At 53.7% G+C, this 16,373-nt stretch overlaps 5 protein-coding genes across 5 annotated transcripts; 4 read left to right on the top strand and 1 right to left on the bottom strand.

Annotated features, from left to right (window-relative positions):
- Window positions 1-331: 331 nt before the first annotated feature.
- Window positions 332-3,259, bottom strand: POX_c03541 (uncharacterized protein; the record flags this gene model as incomplete). Its single annotated transcript, XM_050112436.1, has 5 exons — window positions 332-1,186; window positions 1,289-1,599; window positions 2,384-2,801; window positions 2,875-2,997; window positions 3,065-3,259. The coding sequence occupies 5 exons, from the start codon at window positions 3,257-3,259 to the stop codon at window positions 332-334; spliced, it is 1,902 nt and encodes a 633-aa protein (XP_049969992.1).
- Window positions 3,260-6,655: 3,396 nt separating this feature from the next.
- POX_c03540 (uncharacterized protein) lies at window positions 6,656-7,640 on the top strand (the record flags this gene model as incomplete). The annotated part of the gene is made up of 3 exons (XM_050112435.1): window positions 6,656-6,729; window positions 7,004-7,148; window positions 7,233-7,640. The coding sequence occupies 3 exons, from the start codon at window positions 6,656-6,658 to the stop codon at window positions 7,638-7,640; spliced, it is 627 nt and encodes a 208-aa protein (XP_049969991.1).
- A 1,216-nt stretch (window positions 7,641-8,856) lies between these two features.
- On the top strand, window positions 8,857-10,974 carry POX_c03539 (uncharacterized protein; the record flags this gene model as incomplete). The annotated part of the gene is made up of 1 exon (XM_050112434.1): window positions 8,857-10,974. One exon carries the CDS (start codon window positions 8,857-8,859, stop codon window positions 10,972-10,974), a length of 2,118 nt encoding a protein of 705 aa, XP_049969990.1.
- A 935-nt stretch (window positions 10,975-11,909) lies between these two features.
- Window positions 11,910-13,164, top strand: POX_c03538 (Sideroflexin FSF1; the record flags this gene model as incomplete). The annotated part of the gene is made up of 4 exons (XM_050112433.1): window positions 11,910-12,013; window positions 12,073-12,206; window positions 12,284-12,378; window positions 12,475-13,164. 4 exons carry the CDS (start codon window positions 11,910-11,912, stop codon window positions 13,162-13,164), a joined length of 1,023 nt encoding a protein of 340 aa, XP_049969989.1.
- A 911-nt stretch (window positions 13,165-14,075) lies between these two features.
- Window positions 14,076-16,001, top strand: POX_c03537 (uncharacterized protein; the record flags this gene model as incomplete). Its single annotated transcript, XM_050112432.1, has 2 exons — window positions 14,076-15,690; window positions 15,775-16,001. 2 exons carry the CDS (start codon window positions 14,076-14,078, stop codon window positions 15,999-16,001), a joined length of 1,842 nt encoding a protein of 613 aa, XP_049969988.1.
- Window positions 16,002-16,373: the final 372 nt, after the last annotated feature.

Raw genomic sequence — 16,373 nt, 5'->3', positions numbered from 1 at the left:
TACAAGGCCACTTCACCTGGAAATCTGTCTGTCATTCCTGCAAATACAAAGCAGGTGCTGAAATGAGGATAATCTACAATGCCCTGAACCCGACGGCGCCATTAGGGTCAATACTGCATTATTTTATCTCAAGGCTCCTGTGGAAAAGGCTCTTCTCATCTTCAAAAGACTCTCATCAAATGGTATATGTACAGCCATTTCGGAATGTTCATCTCACACTTGTAAAAGCAGAAACTGCCTGTGCAAGATTCTCACGAGTCAGAAATCGGCGAGTGGGCTATAGATCTTGCATAGGTACATTTCAACCACAAAATCAACCATTCGCAGCGAATCACTTTCCAAAAAGGTATTTTTTCCAGCTGGTCCTCCAAGGCTTCCATGTCCCGCCAAACCGATGGTTGATGCAAGCATGAGCACTAAGGAAATTCTCCGCTCCACTGTGTCTTTGTCCGTTTCCCCATGCGTTGATGGGCAGAACGCAAACACCTCCAAAGCTCTTGCCCGGCTTGGCTTCGGAGCCATCGATGCAAAGCGGCGAGGTGATCCGGTGGAATGGAGCCCACGTCACCCGCGCCTGGGGGATGGTGGAGAATGGCGGCACAAGATCTCCCAGGCCTTCATCTGCTTGAAGTGAATTCAGGATTACTGGGTGGTTCTCCGGTAATGTCTTTGACAGGACGTCTAAGATTGTGTCGGTAAATACCCCGGGACCGGTGATTTCAAGGGTCGTGAGTTCATTGTATTTGGCACCCCACAGGAAGGAACTCTCATCGACATGGCGTTTGGTGTGAGACAGAACTCGCACGATGATCTCGCGTAAGAGCGGGCTGAATCGGCGTGGGGCATACAAGGTGTATTGGATGAAGCCGTAACTGCGTACCCAATGCCAGTCGTGCATTTTCTGTGGCGAGGCGAATGGCTCATCGATTTCGATCCCCACCACTAGTGAAACATTCGGCGTGTCGGTTTGAAAGACTGATTGCTGGAGTGATGGACAGTCGTTGATGGATTTGGCGGGAAACACGTCGGTATCGGCATAGTAGCCGCCATAGTACCAGAGGATCAAATATCGCAGGAGATCTGCGCGCAGAACGTGGTGGGGGTACGAATGAAAAAGACGAGCCAGGCCCGGGATAGAGCCCAGAGTAATCGTGACGAATTCTTCCGCCCATTCGGTTGTGACAAGCTGTCGATGGAGCAGTACCAATCAGTAATTTGTACAAGCTAACTGATAGCAGCTCACCAGCGCATACGAGAGAGTCTCTCTGGTCCTCAAATGACATCTCACCTTGTACTTCCATTCTGAATTCCTTTCCTCAAACTTGAGAGAATCGTCCCCTCTCATAAAGGTATCTAAACTCTGGCCCAGCATGATCTGCCATATCGTGTGCGGACCATCCTCCTCATCATGTCGTGATAATTGCTGGCGCTCGATTTCCTGAAATGCGCGAGACAACTGCTCCTCCAAAGCCAAGTCGGGCTTGTTTCGAAAAGAAGACTGATACAAATATCGCGGCCGGTCTTCCCCACGTGCAGCCGCTTGGCGACGGTTCAGATCATTCTGGAGTAAGGAGAGGCCCCTGACCAGCCAGGCAAGGGCTATCAATAGAGTCAGCAGCAGCACGCCGCGACGTCGCCCGACCTGTCTGCGAATGTGTGAAGCCCACCTGAACATGGCGCATATCAAGGGTCCATGCTGGAATAAATTCCGGGGGCTCCAAAAAGCCCGTGCCGTCGGCGGCGGAGGGACGCACCCGCTACTTATTCGAATGGAACTGCCTATTCAGCACCACTCTGTCTCAGAGACCCGATGGGGGGAAAAAGGAGTCCGTGGAGTGGGGGCCAAGATCCACCGCTTCGGTGCTGATTGATGTCTTGTTGCGGCTAACCCGAATCCCCAGAGCCAAACCGCGCAACTGCCGAATGGGGATAAAGGGCGCCGTACATCACCATATTGAGACTGGAGACACTTAGCATTTGCCAAGAACTGCATCAGCTTGCGTCAACCGTGAGTCAGAGGAGAATCTCGATACCCCCAGATTTATGCAGATGGAATATACACTATGCAAGAGTGCAGATAGATGAGCAAATAAAGTTCCAGAGAATAGTCCCAGGTAACACTCAGCCTCATCCAACGTCCACCACTAGTCCCAATATTCGGTCAAGAAAAAAGGACTGGACAGTCGTGAGGTTTGGGCAGCCAATTTATTTATACCCTTCAGTGGGTTGGACCCCAAATCATCCAAGTGGAATAAGGTTCATCGTATACCATCCATGTAAACAGCTGATATCACCCACAAAAACTCCGCGCCATGCAACCACGTCTACAATGTGACACAGATAGGTAACTACACTCAACCGATGCGTAGAGGTAAGCACTCACTATTCTTCGACTCCTTCCCTTCCCATGCCCTCCGAACGGCTTGCACCGTATCCCAGACTTTCTTGCGGGCTGCCGGGCGTTCCATGCCCCCTGCCAGCAATTGTTCATATGGCGTATACTCATGGCGTACATGAGCCTCCACGGCCAATTGAGCCTTGTGGCTGTCAGAGATGGTGCCGGTGCGGCCCACCCGACCGGAACCTTTGCAAAAAGCGTGTTCAAGGATAGTGTCGAGAGTCTCTTCCGGCATGAATGGAAACTGTTCTTTTAGAAGTTGCCGGCCTTGATCGAGGAATTTGGCATCACGGGCTTTCATGGCAACCGCACGAGACTCTTCGGTTTGCTTTGACAAGTTGAGAACTTCCTGGTAGACATCCAAAGGGACTCTGATGCCAAGCGATCGTTTACCCGTTTTGTTCTGGAGAATGCAGTTCAGCGGGCGATAGTTTTGCAAATGATTATGTTTACCCCCTCAAAGAGAAAATACTCACGTAGATTTTGTAAACGATCCGATCGGATGCTTTTGTCTTGAGCCGGCATTGTCGTGTGATGTACACATCCCCTTTGGGCACGAAACAATATCCCGCGGGCATTTTGGTATTCTCAAAGACATTCTGCAGATCATTAGAGACGTCTTGCTAAAGCAGTCACTCAGGTCCATGCCATGAGGGTCGACTTTACTTGTTCTTCTTGTGGGTTTTCAGATGGAGGAAGGCGATTCCCGGTCGACTTCTTCCCATCATGCCCCGCTTGGTTACCATCGGAGCTACGGTTGCCGACAGTGCTGGGGGTTCTTTTTGGTTTGTCCACTCTGCGCTTTCGACGGTGCACCACCTTTTTGCGACGATGCACTTTGCGTGGTGATGGTTTCGCCATGATATGATGGTAGGCTGGAGTGAGCGCAGATTGTTCACCATGAAAGTAAGGATGGGGAGTCGATGAAAGGGAGACAGAACGGAGCCCGAACAGCCCCAAGTCGTGGCGTTTTCTCGGATGCGAGAGACTTTGCTTTTGACCTGAGATGGTCTATCATTCTTTCAGTATATACATCTGGGAGATCATGAGGCCTGCGCAGATTGGGGCATTGTAATGATTCAAAGCCATCAGAATCAAGAGGATCCTTCATGCAGAATGCGACGGCTCCGAGGTGGAGCGAAACCTGAGGGAGGCACAACACTGGGCCTGGCAGCCTGATCTCCAAGGCTGCTGGAGTTGACCTTACATCGAGTTCCTGGACGATGGGTTCCGATCATCACATGGGGACCAATCAGATGTCGTTCTTACGAAACTCATCCGTATGGATGCCCATGGGGATTGAGAGATGTGTATCAAAATAGATCTAGATTTGCTGCTCAAATCAAATGTTGATAGGTTTGTATAGCACGTGGTCAATACTGATATACTGAAGCCTAACTCGGCTGAAGTCGAGATAATGAGGGGCTGATGGAACAAAATGAAAAGCAAAACCTGATTCCCTGCAACTATGATCTGGTCTCCTGGGAGACCATCCTCCTTGGTGATTGTAATCTCGGCAAGAAACTCAGAAATTGAGACGGGAGGCTTGGAAGATCGGGAACACAGCCAAACTCTAGGTACGTAGCTCCCATATTCAGTTCTGGGATATCCTACCTTTTACCTGGGGCTCAGTGAGGCCCTGTATTTAACTGATTGAATATCCTCACGTGGCCCACTGCGAGTTGTAGATGATGAACCATGAGACAGGGGGAAGGACAAAGGGTCACTTTCATACTCTTAGTAGATTGGACTAACAGTACCTGCTTGAGAGAAGATGGCGGACCCCCGTGTAGATTCCGAGAGAGGCCTTCGGGCGCTTGGGGGCAGTTCCCGTCAAGACACTTGAGGCTCTCATTTTTGGGCCCAACCAACATGGATCGCAATTTTCTTTGTGCATGGAGACCAGGATCGGGGATCTTCATTCAGGGCGTTGTACCACTATCTGGCATTAACACATGTATTGTGATCATTGCCCTCCGAGCAGCCCAAAGGAGACTGGGGGACCGTGGAGCATTTTCTCAATTTCATGAGCCTACAGATGGTCCGCCACGAGATTGAAGTGAAGTTCGAAATGGCTGGAGACTTGCCGTAATCGAGCCTTGATGATCAAGCCCGCTTTAACATTCGTCCGATGTCTCCCTCACGGATTGACAGGACTTTGAGCGGTAATCAAGGTCGACCAATAAGAGGCATGTCTAACGGTGAAGCAAGTTACGGCATGAGGTTCTCTGTACGCAAAGCATGCGAAACGGGGCACTTGGACGGGGTGAATGGTGACAGGAGCGAGCACCGACAAGGGTGTGGAATAGGAGTCGGAAGTGCCGACCCATGTAGTCGAGGTTGGAGTGTACCGGCGCTACCACTGATGTGGAGCTGGAGGACCACCGGCTAGATCAGAGGGAGAGCGGATTGGACCAGACTGTTCAGGTACCAAAGCCTCGATCCTCTCATAGTGTCCGGGGTTTGAACGCGACTAACCTCAACCCATGCAAAGAGAGGCTACAGCTGACAACCAACGGGGGGGGCTGGGGTTGCGCACGCCCAGGAGGAGGCACGGGGGGTCATTGGATGACCAAGTCGGCTCTCTTGGGCAGGGAGGAGACGCTGGATGACAGGTTTGACCATCCAGACACATGAGACATTGGGTCCCTGCTCGCTTTTCGCGGCAATTGTTTCGTGGATGAAAACGTCCAGATGGGATTGATTGGCGGTGGGAAGACTTCCGAGGATCGCTTATTCTTGCAGTGACGATCGTGGTATCATGAAGCCGATGGGGAGGAACCCCCCGATCTACACAGATCAAGAGAACAAAATGATCATGGGTGGGGCAAAGCATCTGAATGCAAAAGGTGTAAAGCTGCGCAATTCACCAGCTGGGCTGAGCTGATGGGAGGGGTTCGAGAGCGTCACTGACTGGATGAGCCGTGGCCGGAACGGTTGCAAAAGGGTGGAGAGGCGGAAGTGGTGACATGTGCAGCTAATCACTCGGTAGAACACGAGTCGAATGAAATTACGACCGCCGTGAATGACACAACTGGTCGTGGATTTGGCTCGGATCGGAGCGCCAATCCTCGGTTCGAGATGAAGTACAGAAACTTACCCGAGTCTGTCCAGGGGGAGGAGTCATTTACAGAGGGAGGTTGTCAGAGGTGTGACTCCGGCGAGATCTTTGCTGGAATGGCCATGGTATTGAGGTCTCCAGTTCCTCAGAACTGGAGACCTGCAACCCTCTAGCACACTCCAGTCAGCTTGCGAGTCCCTACGTGATGTCCGGATGCGGATCCCGTTCCCAGGAACACACTCTGCAATGCGGAGTCCCGATCCTAGAACTGGTGACTGATCAGTCCATGAACGACCTGGGGGGACCCAGGGGAAGTGATTCGTCACAAGTAGAATGAGATTCCGATGTCTTCAAAGCGAGGTCTATGGGCAATCTGACATCAACGGTGAAAGGGGATGGGATGCTTCCAGCTCCGTTGCCCTCGAGTGTTCTCTCGTGCTCTCGTGTGCTCCACCGACCAGCCCCCGAACGCTAAGCCCGTTCTCCCTCCCAGCATGGCCAGGATCCATCTGCCCCCCTTCTGTATGGGAGAACTCCAAGGCGGCTCCACTTTCATCTCGCCAAAGATGGTTCCATGTCGTCATCAAGTCGATTTGGCATTGAGAATCTTGGAGTTGAGGAAATGAGCAGGGCCAGTGGAGCGAACGAGTTGGGAAGCCAGGTGTATCAGTCCACGGCGGTAGTGGTGGTGGTGTCGATGGTTCTCAGGGATCTTTCTATTTTCTCGCATCTCTGCCATGTGTACCATGAGTGTGGGAAACATCTACGGAGGCTCCTCAAGATCAACGACCCTCTCATCAAAGCAGCAATATCTAGGCCGATCTGGAGAGGTTGAGAAAAGGACCAATGAAATCTCCGTCCCAGCTGACGGTCTCGCGCGACCAGTTCGGTTCCTGAGGACATAATTAGATCTCTGGCTGGAGTCAGGGATTCAAGCCCCCGAGATCAACCATTCTGTGGCTCTCCCCTCCTGAGCGGGGGAGGAAGAAGAAGGGGAGGATGTAAACTGATCAAGGAACATTGCAGGATCCAGGGACCTCGAAGAAAAGCTCTCCTCTAAGCGTAATGGTGGCCCGCACCAAACAAGGCCTAGATCGGCAGCGTGGGGGAAGACCTGGGTGAGGATCCAGAATCCGGTTAGAGATCTGAAGATGGCTCTCCTGTCGGGGCTCGGTCGCCCCCGAAAAGCAAACCGGATGGAGCTCTCTGGAGAGACTGAATCAGCACCACTCGCTGCGTCCGTCGTCCAAGTCCCGGGCTCGTCCTCCAAGTGGGTTCTGGATAGGCGCCCTTTGGGTTCTTTGTCCGGCATTGGGGCCGGGCGCGGTGGACCAGTGGCATTGAGGGAGGGCGTAGGGACCCCATGGATGGCAAGGCAGGTCCGCCCAATCTGACTGCTCACTCCAAGGGGGAAAATGGATGCTCTGGATGCGAGAGGGCAGGGGACGTGGATGCCTGTTTGACGGTAAAGGGCCCAGATGATCATCATGATCGAGATGATTCCGATGGCGGAACGAGATTCATCACTGTGGTTACGCAAATAGTACCGACCTGATCCACGGGCCTTCCACCATCGTGGCCGTGGGACTCGTCTTTCATGATCTTGCTGAAGCATACCATCGATACGTTCCATTCGGCAGCTCCACCGGGCGTGCCCTGCCGCCGCGACAGAGGACCGACTGCGACCAGGTGAGTTTCCTCTTGTTGAAGCTATTGCCGAATAGCCAGTGGCTAGTAGCTGGCAGCTACTCGTGCCCGACAGCCTACGAGTAGTCGTCTCGGACCAAGACCGGTTATGACCACTCTGACTACTACCAGCGTCAAGCAACGATCACCCTGTCCTCCTCAGCTGTAGCAGACAGGTTACCCGTCTTTGCACTAGGCAGGACCTTCTCCGCATCAGCGGGCCCGACCCAGCAGTGCTCTTCACCAACAGTACTGAAGCTTCTGTATCCACTCCTGACTACGGCGCTCCAAGGCCCGATCGTTTTGAGGCTCAAAGCGACGAGCATGCCTCATCTCGAGTGCAACCTCTCGAGCGCCATATCAAATCACTCCTCGACGGCCAACTTCACGCTGGCTGCGCGGACCGTTGCTGCCATGCTGCCGGGCCACACGGCGGATCGTCGGACAACTCGGTGGATGTCGGTGGAGGCCAACCAAGTAATTTCGAACGTCTAGAGGGGTTACAGATTTCAGTATTGAGTAATTCCTTTCAAGAAAGAAAAAAAAAAGGAAGGGTCAGAAACCGGTGGTCCCGCACCAAGGAAAAAAAAACCTACGATAGGAAAATTGAAGGGAAAAAAAAAGCAGACCTTCCGAGAGAGATCCAAAGACACCCCTCCATCCTTCTTTCATCTCTTCCTGAAGCGTTCTCGTGTCGGAGATTCTCATCTTTCACTTCTCCCCCTCCCTCTTCGACTTACCCGCACTCAACAGTTGTCCCGCTAGCCATCCCGAGTGTCAGCGCCGGCAGCGACCGTCTATCGTACTACTACTGTCAAGAAATCATACACTCCAGCATTGCTGCTCAGCCATTGGCCCGACTGATCTTATACGAGACGAGACGAGACCAAACGAGACGAGTCAAGCACGGAACCGGTACCCCGTCCGACGGCCGTCCTTCCACGAGGTCATCGTCCACGTCCAGACTCGAGACCGAACTTCCCCAGTGCACACAAGCTCCCGCCGTCGAGAGAGCCGCCTCGAGATCCTCCTTTCACCACCGTCTCTTCTTTTTTTTCTTCTCACCCTCGTTTCAATTACAAATTTGAAACAAAAACAAAACAAAACCCACTCCGTCGTAGAGAATCATTCCATGGTCATTAGTGGCTCAATAGCTTCTCCATTTCACGAATCGTCACTGTCGAACCGCAAAAGTGGTGGTCGTCCCTCGATGCAGTGACTCTGTCCTTCGCGCTCTCTCTCCTCCGCTTCCTCCGCACGTTTGTCCTCGGGGTCAGAGTCTCCCTGTCGAACATTCCGCCCGTCTATCCCTTTGATCCCCTCTCTACCAATCCACGTTCGATCTTTGGGGGGAAGGTTTCTTGTTCGTCTGTCCGTCAATGGTTGCTAGGATCGTGCGACTGCCATGAGTTGGGATCAACCTGTCCACAGGTAGGCTGGAACCCCCCCTCCCTCTCTCTCTCTCTCGCGCCAGTCCTCTTTCCGCCGTGATCTCCAGCACTGCAATATCTTTGCATCCCCTCCTCGATCCCTTTTCTCCCACCCTGTGCCCAATTTTGTGGCGGCTATCGAAGGGGTCAAGACAGTCCTGGCCTTTTTTGATTCGGCTGCTTGTCTTCTCTCCTTTTTCTCTTCTCGATTTTTTCGGTTTTCCTTTTCATCAGAAAATCACCACATCTGCAGAACCGGCGGGTTTCTCGTCGCATTCCGCATGGCTTTTGGTCGTAACCCCCGAGAGATGATGCTGATGAATCCCTCCCTCTTCAGCTTCAGCTATCCCCATGGCGAACCGCAGACCCCGACGAGGACTCCAATGACGTCCGCCTTTGACTCCTTCACCACCCCGAAACTCGAGTCCAGCTTCTTCGATCCCCGAGTCACCTGGGATACCGCCGACCCGTACGCCTCGAGCCCAGAGTTCCTCCGCTCACCGCACAAATTCGGCATTTCTACCCCAAATGTTGCCACGGCGGAGGTTCCACCGGAGACGAGGGACAGGAGGGACTCGGCCAACACGGATACCGTCAGGAGGATTCGCTCGACCAAGCAGCCTGTCCCCAGTGAGGAGGGTCCGAGAACGGTGGACTCGAACAAACCGGCCACGTCAATTCAAACTCCTCCACCGAGCAGTGCCTCTCGACGAAAGATCCCTGAATTTGAACCAGCGGAAAGCGCCGGCAAGGGAACTACGCCGCGGATGAACAATCACTTGGAGACCCCGAGTCGGCTGCTGGGCATGTCACCTCGCCTGTTCGGCAATCTACAGGCTTCGCCCGATCTCTTTCAATTGGCCTCCATGGAAGCTTCCAGGTCGCCGTTTCTTCCGCAGCAGCGCCTCTTCTGGGATGCCGAACCTGTGCCGCCGGTGCATGGGCTGCCCACGAGCGAGCCAGCGAGGAGCAACAACCGCCCCGAGCGAGAAACGGCTCGGCCCTCCACGCAAGCAGTCATTCCGCAGCTGCCTGCCATTGATGGCTATATGGATCTCCCTGACTTTACGAGCAGTGGAATGGGCCTCTTGTCCGCCCCGGCCACAGACGCGGCTGTTTTTCCTGCCCCTTTTTCCACCTCCCCACGCATTCCTGTCACCAAAGCTGAGGACCCGGCCATGTTTCTCAGCTCGCCCGCGCGGCGATTCGGGGGGCCCGGCATGACACCTGACCGGCGGCCGGCTGCCAGACAGCCATACCATCATCAAGTCGAAGAATCCAAGCGAGAGGAGCTCCGTCGCGTGCTGAGCTCGGGCGGCCACCGACCTGGCTCCTGGTCCAGCTTCTCCGACGAGGATGAAGATGATGACTATACCCCACGTGGCCGACCAGGATTGACACGGAGTGTCACCCACTCGGCCATTGCCCTCTCCACCCACCGTCCACCGAGTCGATCGAGTGGAATGATGGCCTCGACCAGTGGCATTCGGAAGAGCCCCACCAAGGGCCGCATCTCCCCCGTGAAGACGATGAGGCCTGTACCCCTGGGCCGCTCATGTTCCATGGCCGCCCGCATGCCCACTCGGTCACAATCAGTGGTGTTGAAGATTGGTAAGGATGGTCGTGCCAAGGCCGAGATGCAACTGGTCGATGAGGGTCCCACAGGATTGACGGATCCTTTGACCGGCATGGACCTCGAGGAATCCCTCGTTGAGAGTGAGCTCGACTCGGCGGAGTACTCCGACTATCCCGTTCTCAGTCGACCTCAGTCCTTTTCGTTTAGTCTGCTGGATGGCGGTCGATCCGTCATGTCGCAAAGTGACTCGAGCTCTCGCCCCCCATCCAAAGGGTCCTACTCGTCTACCGTGGGCTCCTCTCAGTCCGGGCGGGCCTCTCCCTGGGCTGGTTCCTCTCGAGCGGTCTCGAGCCGGTCCACCTACCGGGGCTCACCTGAGGCGGTCAAACGCACGCCGAGCAAGCGACACTCCTCGCTGTTTTTCTCAGACGCCTCCTACACACGCGGGAGTGTTGCATCACAGGCGCTTCCAGGGGAGGAGGAAGAGGCAGAGGACGATGAGGATGACGGCGATGCGACGCATGCACTTCGGCAGGTCCTCAAGGAGCGTGCACGCGCGCCTCGGCCATCCATGAGTGCTGGCTTTGGGGCGCGCCTCCCCCGCGCGAATACTTTTACCCATCTCCGTTCCTCTCCGCCTCGTTTGCACAGTGACTTTGACATTCACCACTCTCACCACTCTCACAACTCCCCCAACACTATCTCCGATCCCGACGTGGGTACCCCTCACATTGACCGCCACTGCCACAGCAACCCGAGCAATGGCACACGATGTGTCTGCAACTCGATGGATAATGGCGGTCATCTGATGATTCAATGGTGAGTGAATCCGGCCCACGGGTGCCTCGGACGAGGGATTGAGAGCCCCTAACTAACCTTTTTTGGCTCTCTTCTTCCAAAACAGCGAATCCTGCACGCACTGGCTTCACACCAAATGTGTCGGTCTTGAGCGTTCCAATTTGCCGTCATTTTATGTATGCATGTTCTGCTCCCAAACGCCTTCCCGCATACGGTCGGGATACGCCCCGGGTGGTGGCCCACCGTCTCCTCTAGCTCACAAGTCTTTTCGAACTCGATGAATTTCCGGGCCGGCTAGATAGGCTAGGCTGTCTTGGCTTGTGGTAACGCCCCTTTCAATGACCCCGTTTTTGACCTGATTTTCTTTTGTTTGCATAAATTCCCCCCAACCTGGCGCAAGGGCCTTTTTCTTCTTTTTTTCCTTTTCTTTCCCGATTTATTTTCTGCATCATTGACCGCGTATTGGGACCAACCCCGCCGTTGTTGAAATTGACCTCGCGACGACTCTCTGGTGTGCACGATTCTTTTTTTCCTTTCTCATTTTCCTCGATGATACCTCTGTACTTGATTCTTATTTACATACCTGAGCTCTCTCAATATACTTTATTTTGGACCAATGACGTCTGCTCAATTACTCCAATGATATTCTTTGTTCACGGTGCATCCATCTCATTGGACCGGCAACCCACCCGGTTCCTGGTAGAGCGGCAAGCGGCAAAGTATCCCCGATGATTGGCCCAGGACTTAAACTTCATTTGTTCACCGCCTTTCCTTATCGCCCCCAACTAAACCCGAGAGGGAAAGGGAAAAAAAAAAAGAGTGCGGCCCCGCAACACCCCCGTCGAGTCATCGCCCTCGTCTCACCTCGCATAGACAACCGACTCCCGACCTCCAGGTCGTGTTCACTCCTTTCTTTGTTCGCCGTCGCTCTTTCGTCTGTTACTTTGACGTGTGCCTACCATGTCTGCCTCATTGCCTGGCTCTCGTGATGTTCCCAATTCACAATATGATCTGACCTCCTATTGGGGGCGTGTCCGTCATGCGGCAGACATCTCCGATCCTCGGTGAGTGGCCCTGAGTTGTCGGCCTGGTCCATGTTCCCTTGCGCTGACCGTTCTGATAGGACTTTACTTGTCTCAGGCGCGGGCTTGGAGCAGGCCAAGAGCCTCATCTCGATGTACAAGCAAAACAAGATTCCTACCATGACTCCGGAGCTATGGAAGGCGAAGAAGGTGGTGGATTCGACATTGCACCCTGGTATGGCAATCCTTGGAGGTGGAAGTGGAAGTGGAAGTGAGGACAAGAAGGATTGCTCATGACAACAATTCCCGCAGATACTGGTGAGCCAGTCATGCTTCCTTTCCGCATGTCGGCCTATGTCCTCACCAACTTGGTGGTGACGGGAGGCATGCTTACCCCCGGACTAGGAGTAAGTACATATCGAGCATTGGCCATTGCAACCTTCCCCTGCATAGTCTTCACCATGGGTATCTTCTAACTTGGTTGGGCTTTTCGTCTCGGACAGACAGCCGGTACCCTCCTCTGGCAAGTGGGCAACCAATCGCTAAACGTCGCCATCAACAACGCCAATGCCAACAAGTCCACGCCGCTCTCCACCTCTCAGATCGCCAAATCTTACCTCATGGCCGTGACGGCGTCGTGCTCGGTCGCTATGGGTCTGAAGGCTCTGGTCCCCCGACTCAAGGGCATTTCCCCCAACACCCGATTGATCCTCTCTCGTCTGGTCCCCTTTGCCGCCGTGGCCAGCGCATCCGCACTGAACGTCTTCCTGATGCGCGGCGAAGAAATTCGTCGTGGAATTGACGTCTACCCCGTTCTTTCCGATGCCGAACGTGCCAAGCGCGACGCCGGCGGCGATGACACCGAGCCGGTTCAGAGTCTGGGCAAGAGTAAAAAGGCCGCGACGCTGGCCGTCGGCGAGACTGCCATCTCGCGTGTGCTGAATGCCACTCCGATCATGGTTCTGCCGCCCCTGATTCTGGTCCGTCTCGAGAAGACGGCCTGGTTGCGCGCGAACCCGCGCCTGGTCCTCCCCGTGAACCTGGGCTTGATCTTGACCACCTCGCTGTTTGCCTTGCCGTTGGCGCTGGCAGCGTTCCCGCAGCGACAGGCGATTAGTGCGGCCTCACTTGAGGAAGAATTCCACGATCGGGGAGGACACCAGGGTATGGTGGAGTTTAACCGCGGCATGTAATTCAGGATTTTTTTTCCTCCATTTTCCTGGTGTCATTGATGGCCGATCTTCGGCCAATCTTTTTACATTTTTTTTCTGTTCATTTCCACATTTTCGCTCTCTGTTTGAACCGGCGTTGGCATTATTGCATGTGTGGGCCATAGAATCTGTTTGGCACGGTATATGATCCAGTTCTGCGGAATGGAGTCGACGTGGGACCCGGAACTCAGTGTATATAGACCTGGAATCAATCAAGCTGGGGGTGAGATTGAAAACGTGTTTCATCTCACTTTCATCTCAATTAGGCTTGTTTGAATGCGTCTCCGCGCTGGACTGTTCCTTTCTTCCCCTCTCTCTCTGTCTCTCTCTACTTATGCAAATTTTGTTCGAGTAGGGCCCCATTCCCCCTAGGTAAATTTGAAGCTGGCAAGTCCGTCTCTAATCGCTTCCATTTCGCATGTCTCCAACTGGTGCATCGAATTTTCACAGTTTGAAAGATTGCGGCATCGGGCAAACATACCCCCGTCTAAGCCGAGGAGTGGATGTACCCCGCACGGAGAAAGGGGGGGATCCATTGGAGTCACCACTTAAGCTGCGGGTACTCCAACACTCGATCTAATCAAGTGGAAGGGACCCCAAAAGTGGCATGCATGACTCCATAGGTAAAATGATAGCCAAATGTACCAAAGTAGGAACTTGCATATGAGACTGTTATCCCCGGGTTCCCGTCCATTTTCATTTGAGCTGTACCCTCCTTAAGAGTTGACGTCTGAGTGGACAACAAGATCCATTGAAAGGATATATACTTGGGTTCTTGTGCCATGATAAAGAGGCACCGTGCCAACAGGTGGAACCCATTCTACATGTCAAATTGAAAAGTCTCAGCAAGCTCCCGTCAGCCTGACACCTCAGTACCTATGCCCCAGCTCAACATGACTGTTGGCAGTGGCCCCATCAACGACGGACCACCATTTGAGATCGATCCCACATCCCTCACCATCTCTTCCTTTCATCATCTCCTCTTCACCGGAAAGGTCACCTGTACCGCTCTGGTCCAGGCGTACCTCGATCGCATTGCTCGGTACGATCCTGCCCTCCGATCATTAATATACGTCAACCCGAACGCACTGGAAGTTGCAGCGCAAAAGGATCTCGAGACAAGCACAAAGTATCTCGGACATGAAGAGTCGTCATGCCCAACGATAGATTCCACATATGAAAGCAAACATGCCGGTGGATGCTCATTCAAAAATCACCTGCACCCATCAAATGTCAAGCATAATCGGACTCATTCCACTTCTCCCCCTCCACCCCTCCATGGTATCCCCATCATCCTCAAAGACAACTTCACCACCATCGACACCCCCACCAGCGCAGGTGTTCTCGCCCTGCAATCCCTACACACAACCATCGATGCGCCCGTGGTACAACGCCTGCGCGATGCGGGCGCAATCATTCTCGCCAAGGCAAATATGCATGAATTCGCCCTCCATGGGACCACCACCTCCTCGCTAGGCGGGCAGACGGTGAATCCATTTGACTATACGCGCACCCCCGGTGGATCGTCCGGGGGCACGGCGGTGGCGATCGCAATGGGATTAGGGCTTGTTGGGTGTGGAAGCGATACGGTGAATTCATTGAGGTCGCCGGCGTCGGCGTGTGGGATTGTGGGGTTTCGACCGTCGAGGGGGAGGGTCTGTACGGACGGAGTGGTTCCGGTGTGTGAGGTGCAGGATGCGGTTGGGCCGATGGGGAGATGCGTGAGAGATGTAAGGGTTGTTTTTGAGGTGATGAGTGGGGGGAAGACTGGCGCAGAAGAAGGGGAGGAAGACCAGGAGAAAGAGAAAGAGTTGATGCCGGGGGATTTGAACCGGAATATCAAAGCGCTGAATTCTCTTGTAGATAGACACGAGCCTGGAATTGATTGCGTCCCCACGCAGGTGCACACCAGGAGACCGGTGCGTATCGGCATTCTGGAAGCATACTTTGGACTGGACGACCACATCGAACACCTGGAACTCGATCCGCTCGTCCAGGAAAATAAGCAAGTCCAAAGAGTCGTTCGCAACGCACTATCTCTCATCTCGGCCTCGGCCGGTTTAGAGATTGAGTTGATCTCGCTCAATCCCACGTGTCACCCCGACTGGCGATTCGCTACCCTCCAATCCACAGCCGACACCCAAATCTTCGAGTTTCAAGAACGACTCGATGCCTTCCTCCAATCGCCGACGGTGATCTCGCCGTATCGTTCGCTCAGCGCCATCGCGAAAAGTGGACTTTACGATCACAACGCCGTCACCGACGTTTTCACCGCGCCGTTGATAGATCCCGAGACATTTTGCATGTCCAGCCCGGGATTTCGCACATGCTTGGAGAACATCGCCGCTTTGAAATGCTCGGTTCGCGAGTGTTTTGCACAGTACGACCTCGATGCAGTGGTGTATCCTCATCAACGCCAGTTACCCGTCAAGATTGGTACGACCATCCAACCGAGAAGAAATGGGATCTTGGCCGCTTTGACGGGGCGGCCGGCTATTTGTCTACCCGGTGAGTGATGAGCAGGTAAAGTCGAGAGAGAGGGAGAGAGACCATTGTCGAATGATGTAGAAATGCTGATCTTTTTGGTTGTAGCGGGATTTAGTGCACCGAGCGAGTCGGCGCCTCGAGGTGTGCCAATTGGACTGGAGTTGATGGGTCAGGATGGCCAGGATGAAGCTCTGTTGACTCTCGCAGAACGCATGGAATGTCTACTTTCATGCGGAAAAGCCCCAGCCGTCAACATTGAAAATACGGGAACAGGTCCTCTGAGCTGCGCAAAATTTGTCTCGTCGACCGCAAACGAGAACATGGTCAGATGAAGAAAAGCGCGGGATCTGATAGCCTTGAATCCAATTTCGCAGCTATCGGTGGCCCACCTCCACATGTATGGATCCTCCGTCCGATGAGGTGAATTATTGGAAATCCCTTGGAAATGTGAAAATGAGGTCCTTATCAAGTCCTCATGTGCGTTGATCGCTTCGATGCTTGAGGGGAAATTTGGAAAAAAGTCCAATCCAGTCGATCTTTCTATGACCATTCGAGGGGTGCCATCCCACGTGTTGTTATATATCGATTTCTCATTCCACCAGGAATATTTGCCCGGACCTTTCACTTACCACCTCTAACCTGTTGATGATCCAAACAAACGCCAGTGGAGGCTTAGTACCACCTAACATACGCAGGAAGCAAGA

Source organism: Penicillium oxalicum, chromosome III, assembly GCF_001723175.1.
Source record: "Penicillium oxalicum strain HP7-1 chromosome III, whole genome shotgun sequence".
NCBI classification, from domain to species: domain Eukaryota; kingdom Fungi; phylum Ascomycota; class Eurotiomycetes; order Eurotiales; family Aspergillaceae; genus Penicillium; species Penicillium oxalicum.
This window is presented reverse-complemented; position numbering and strand designations above follow the sequence as displayed.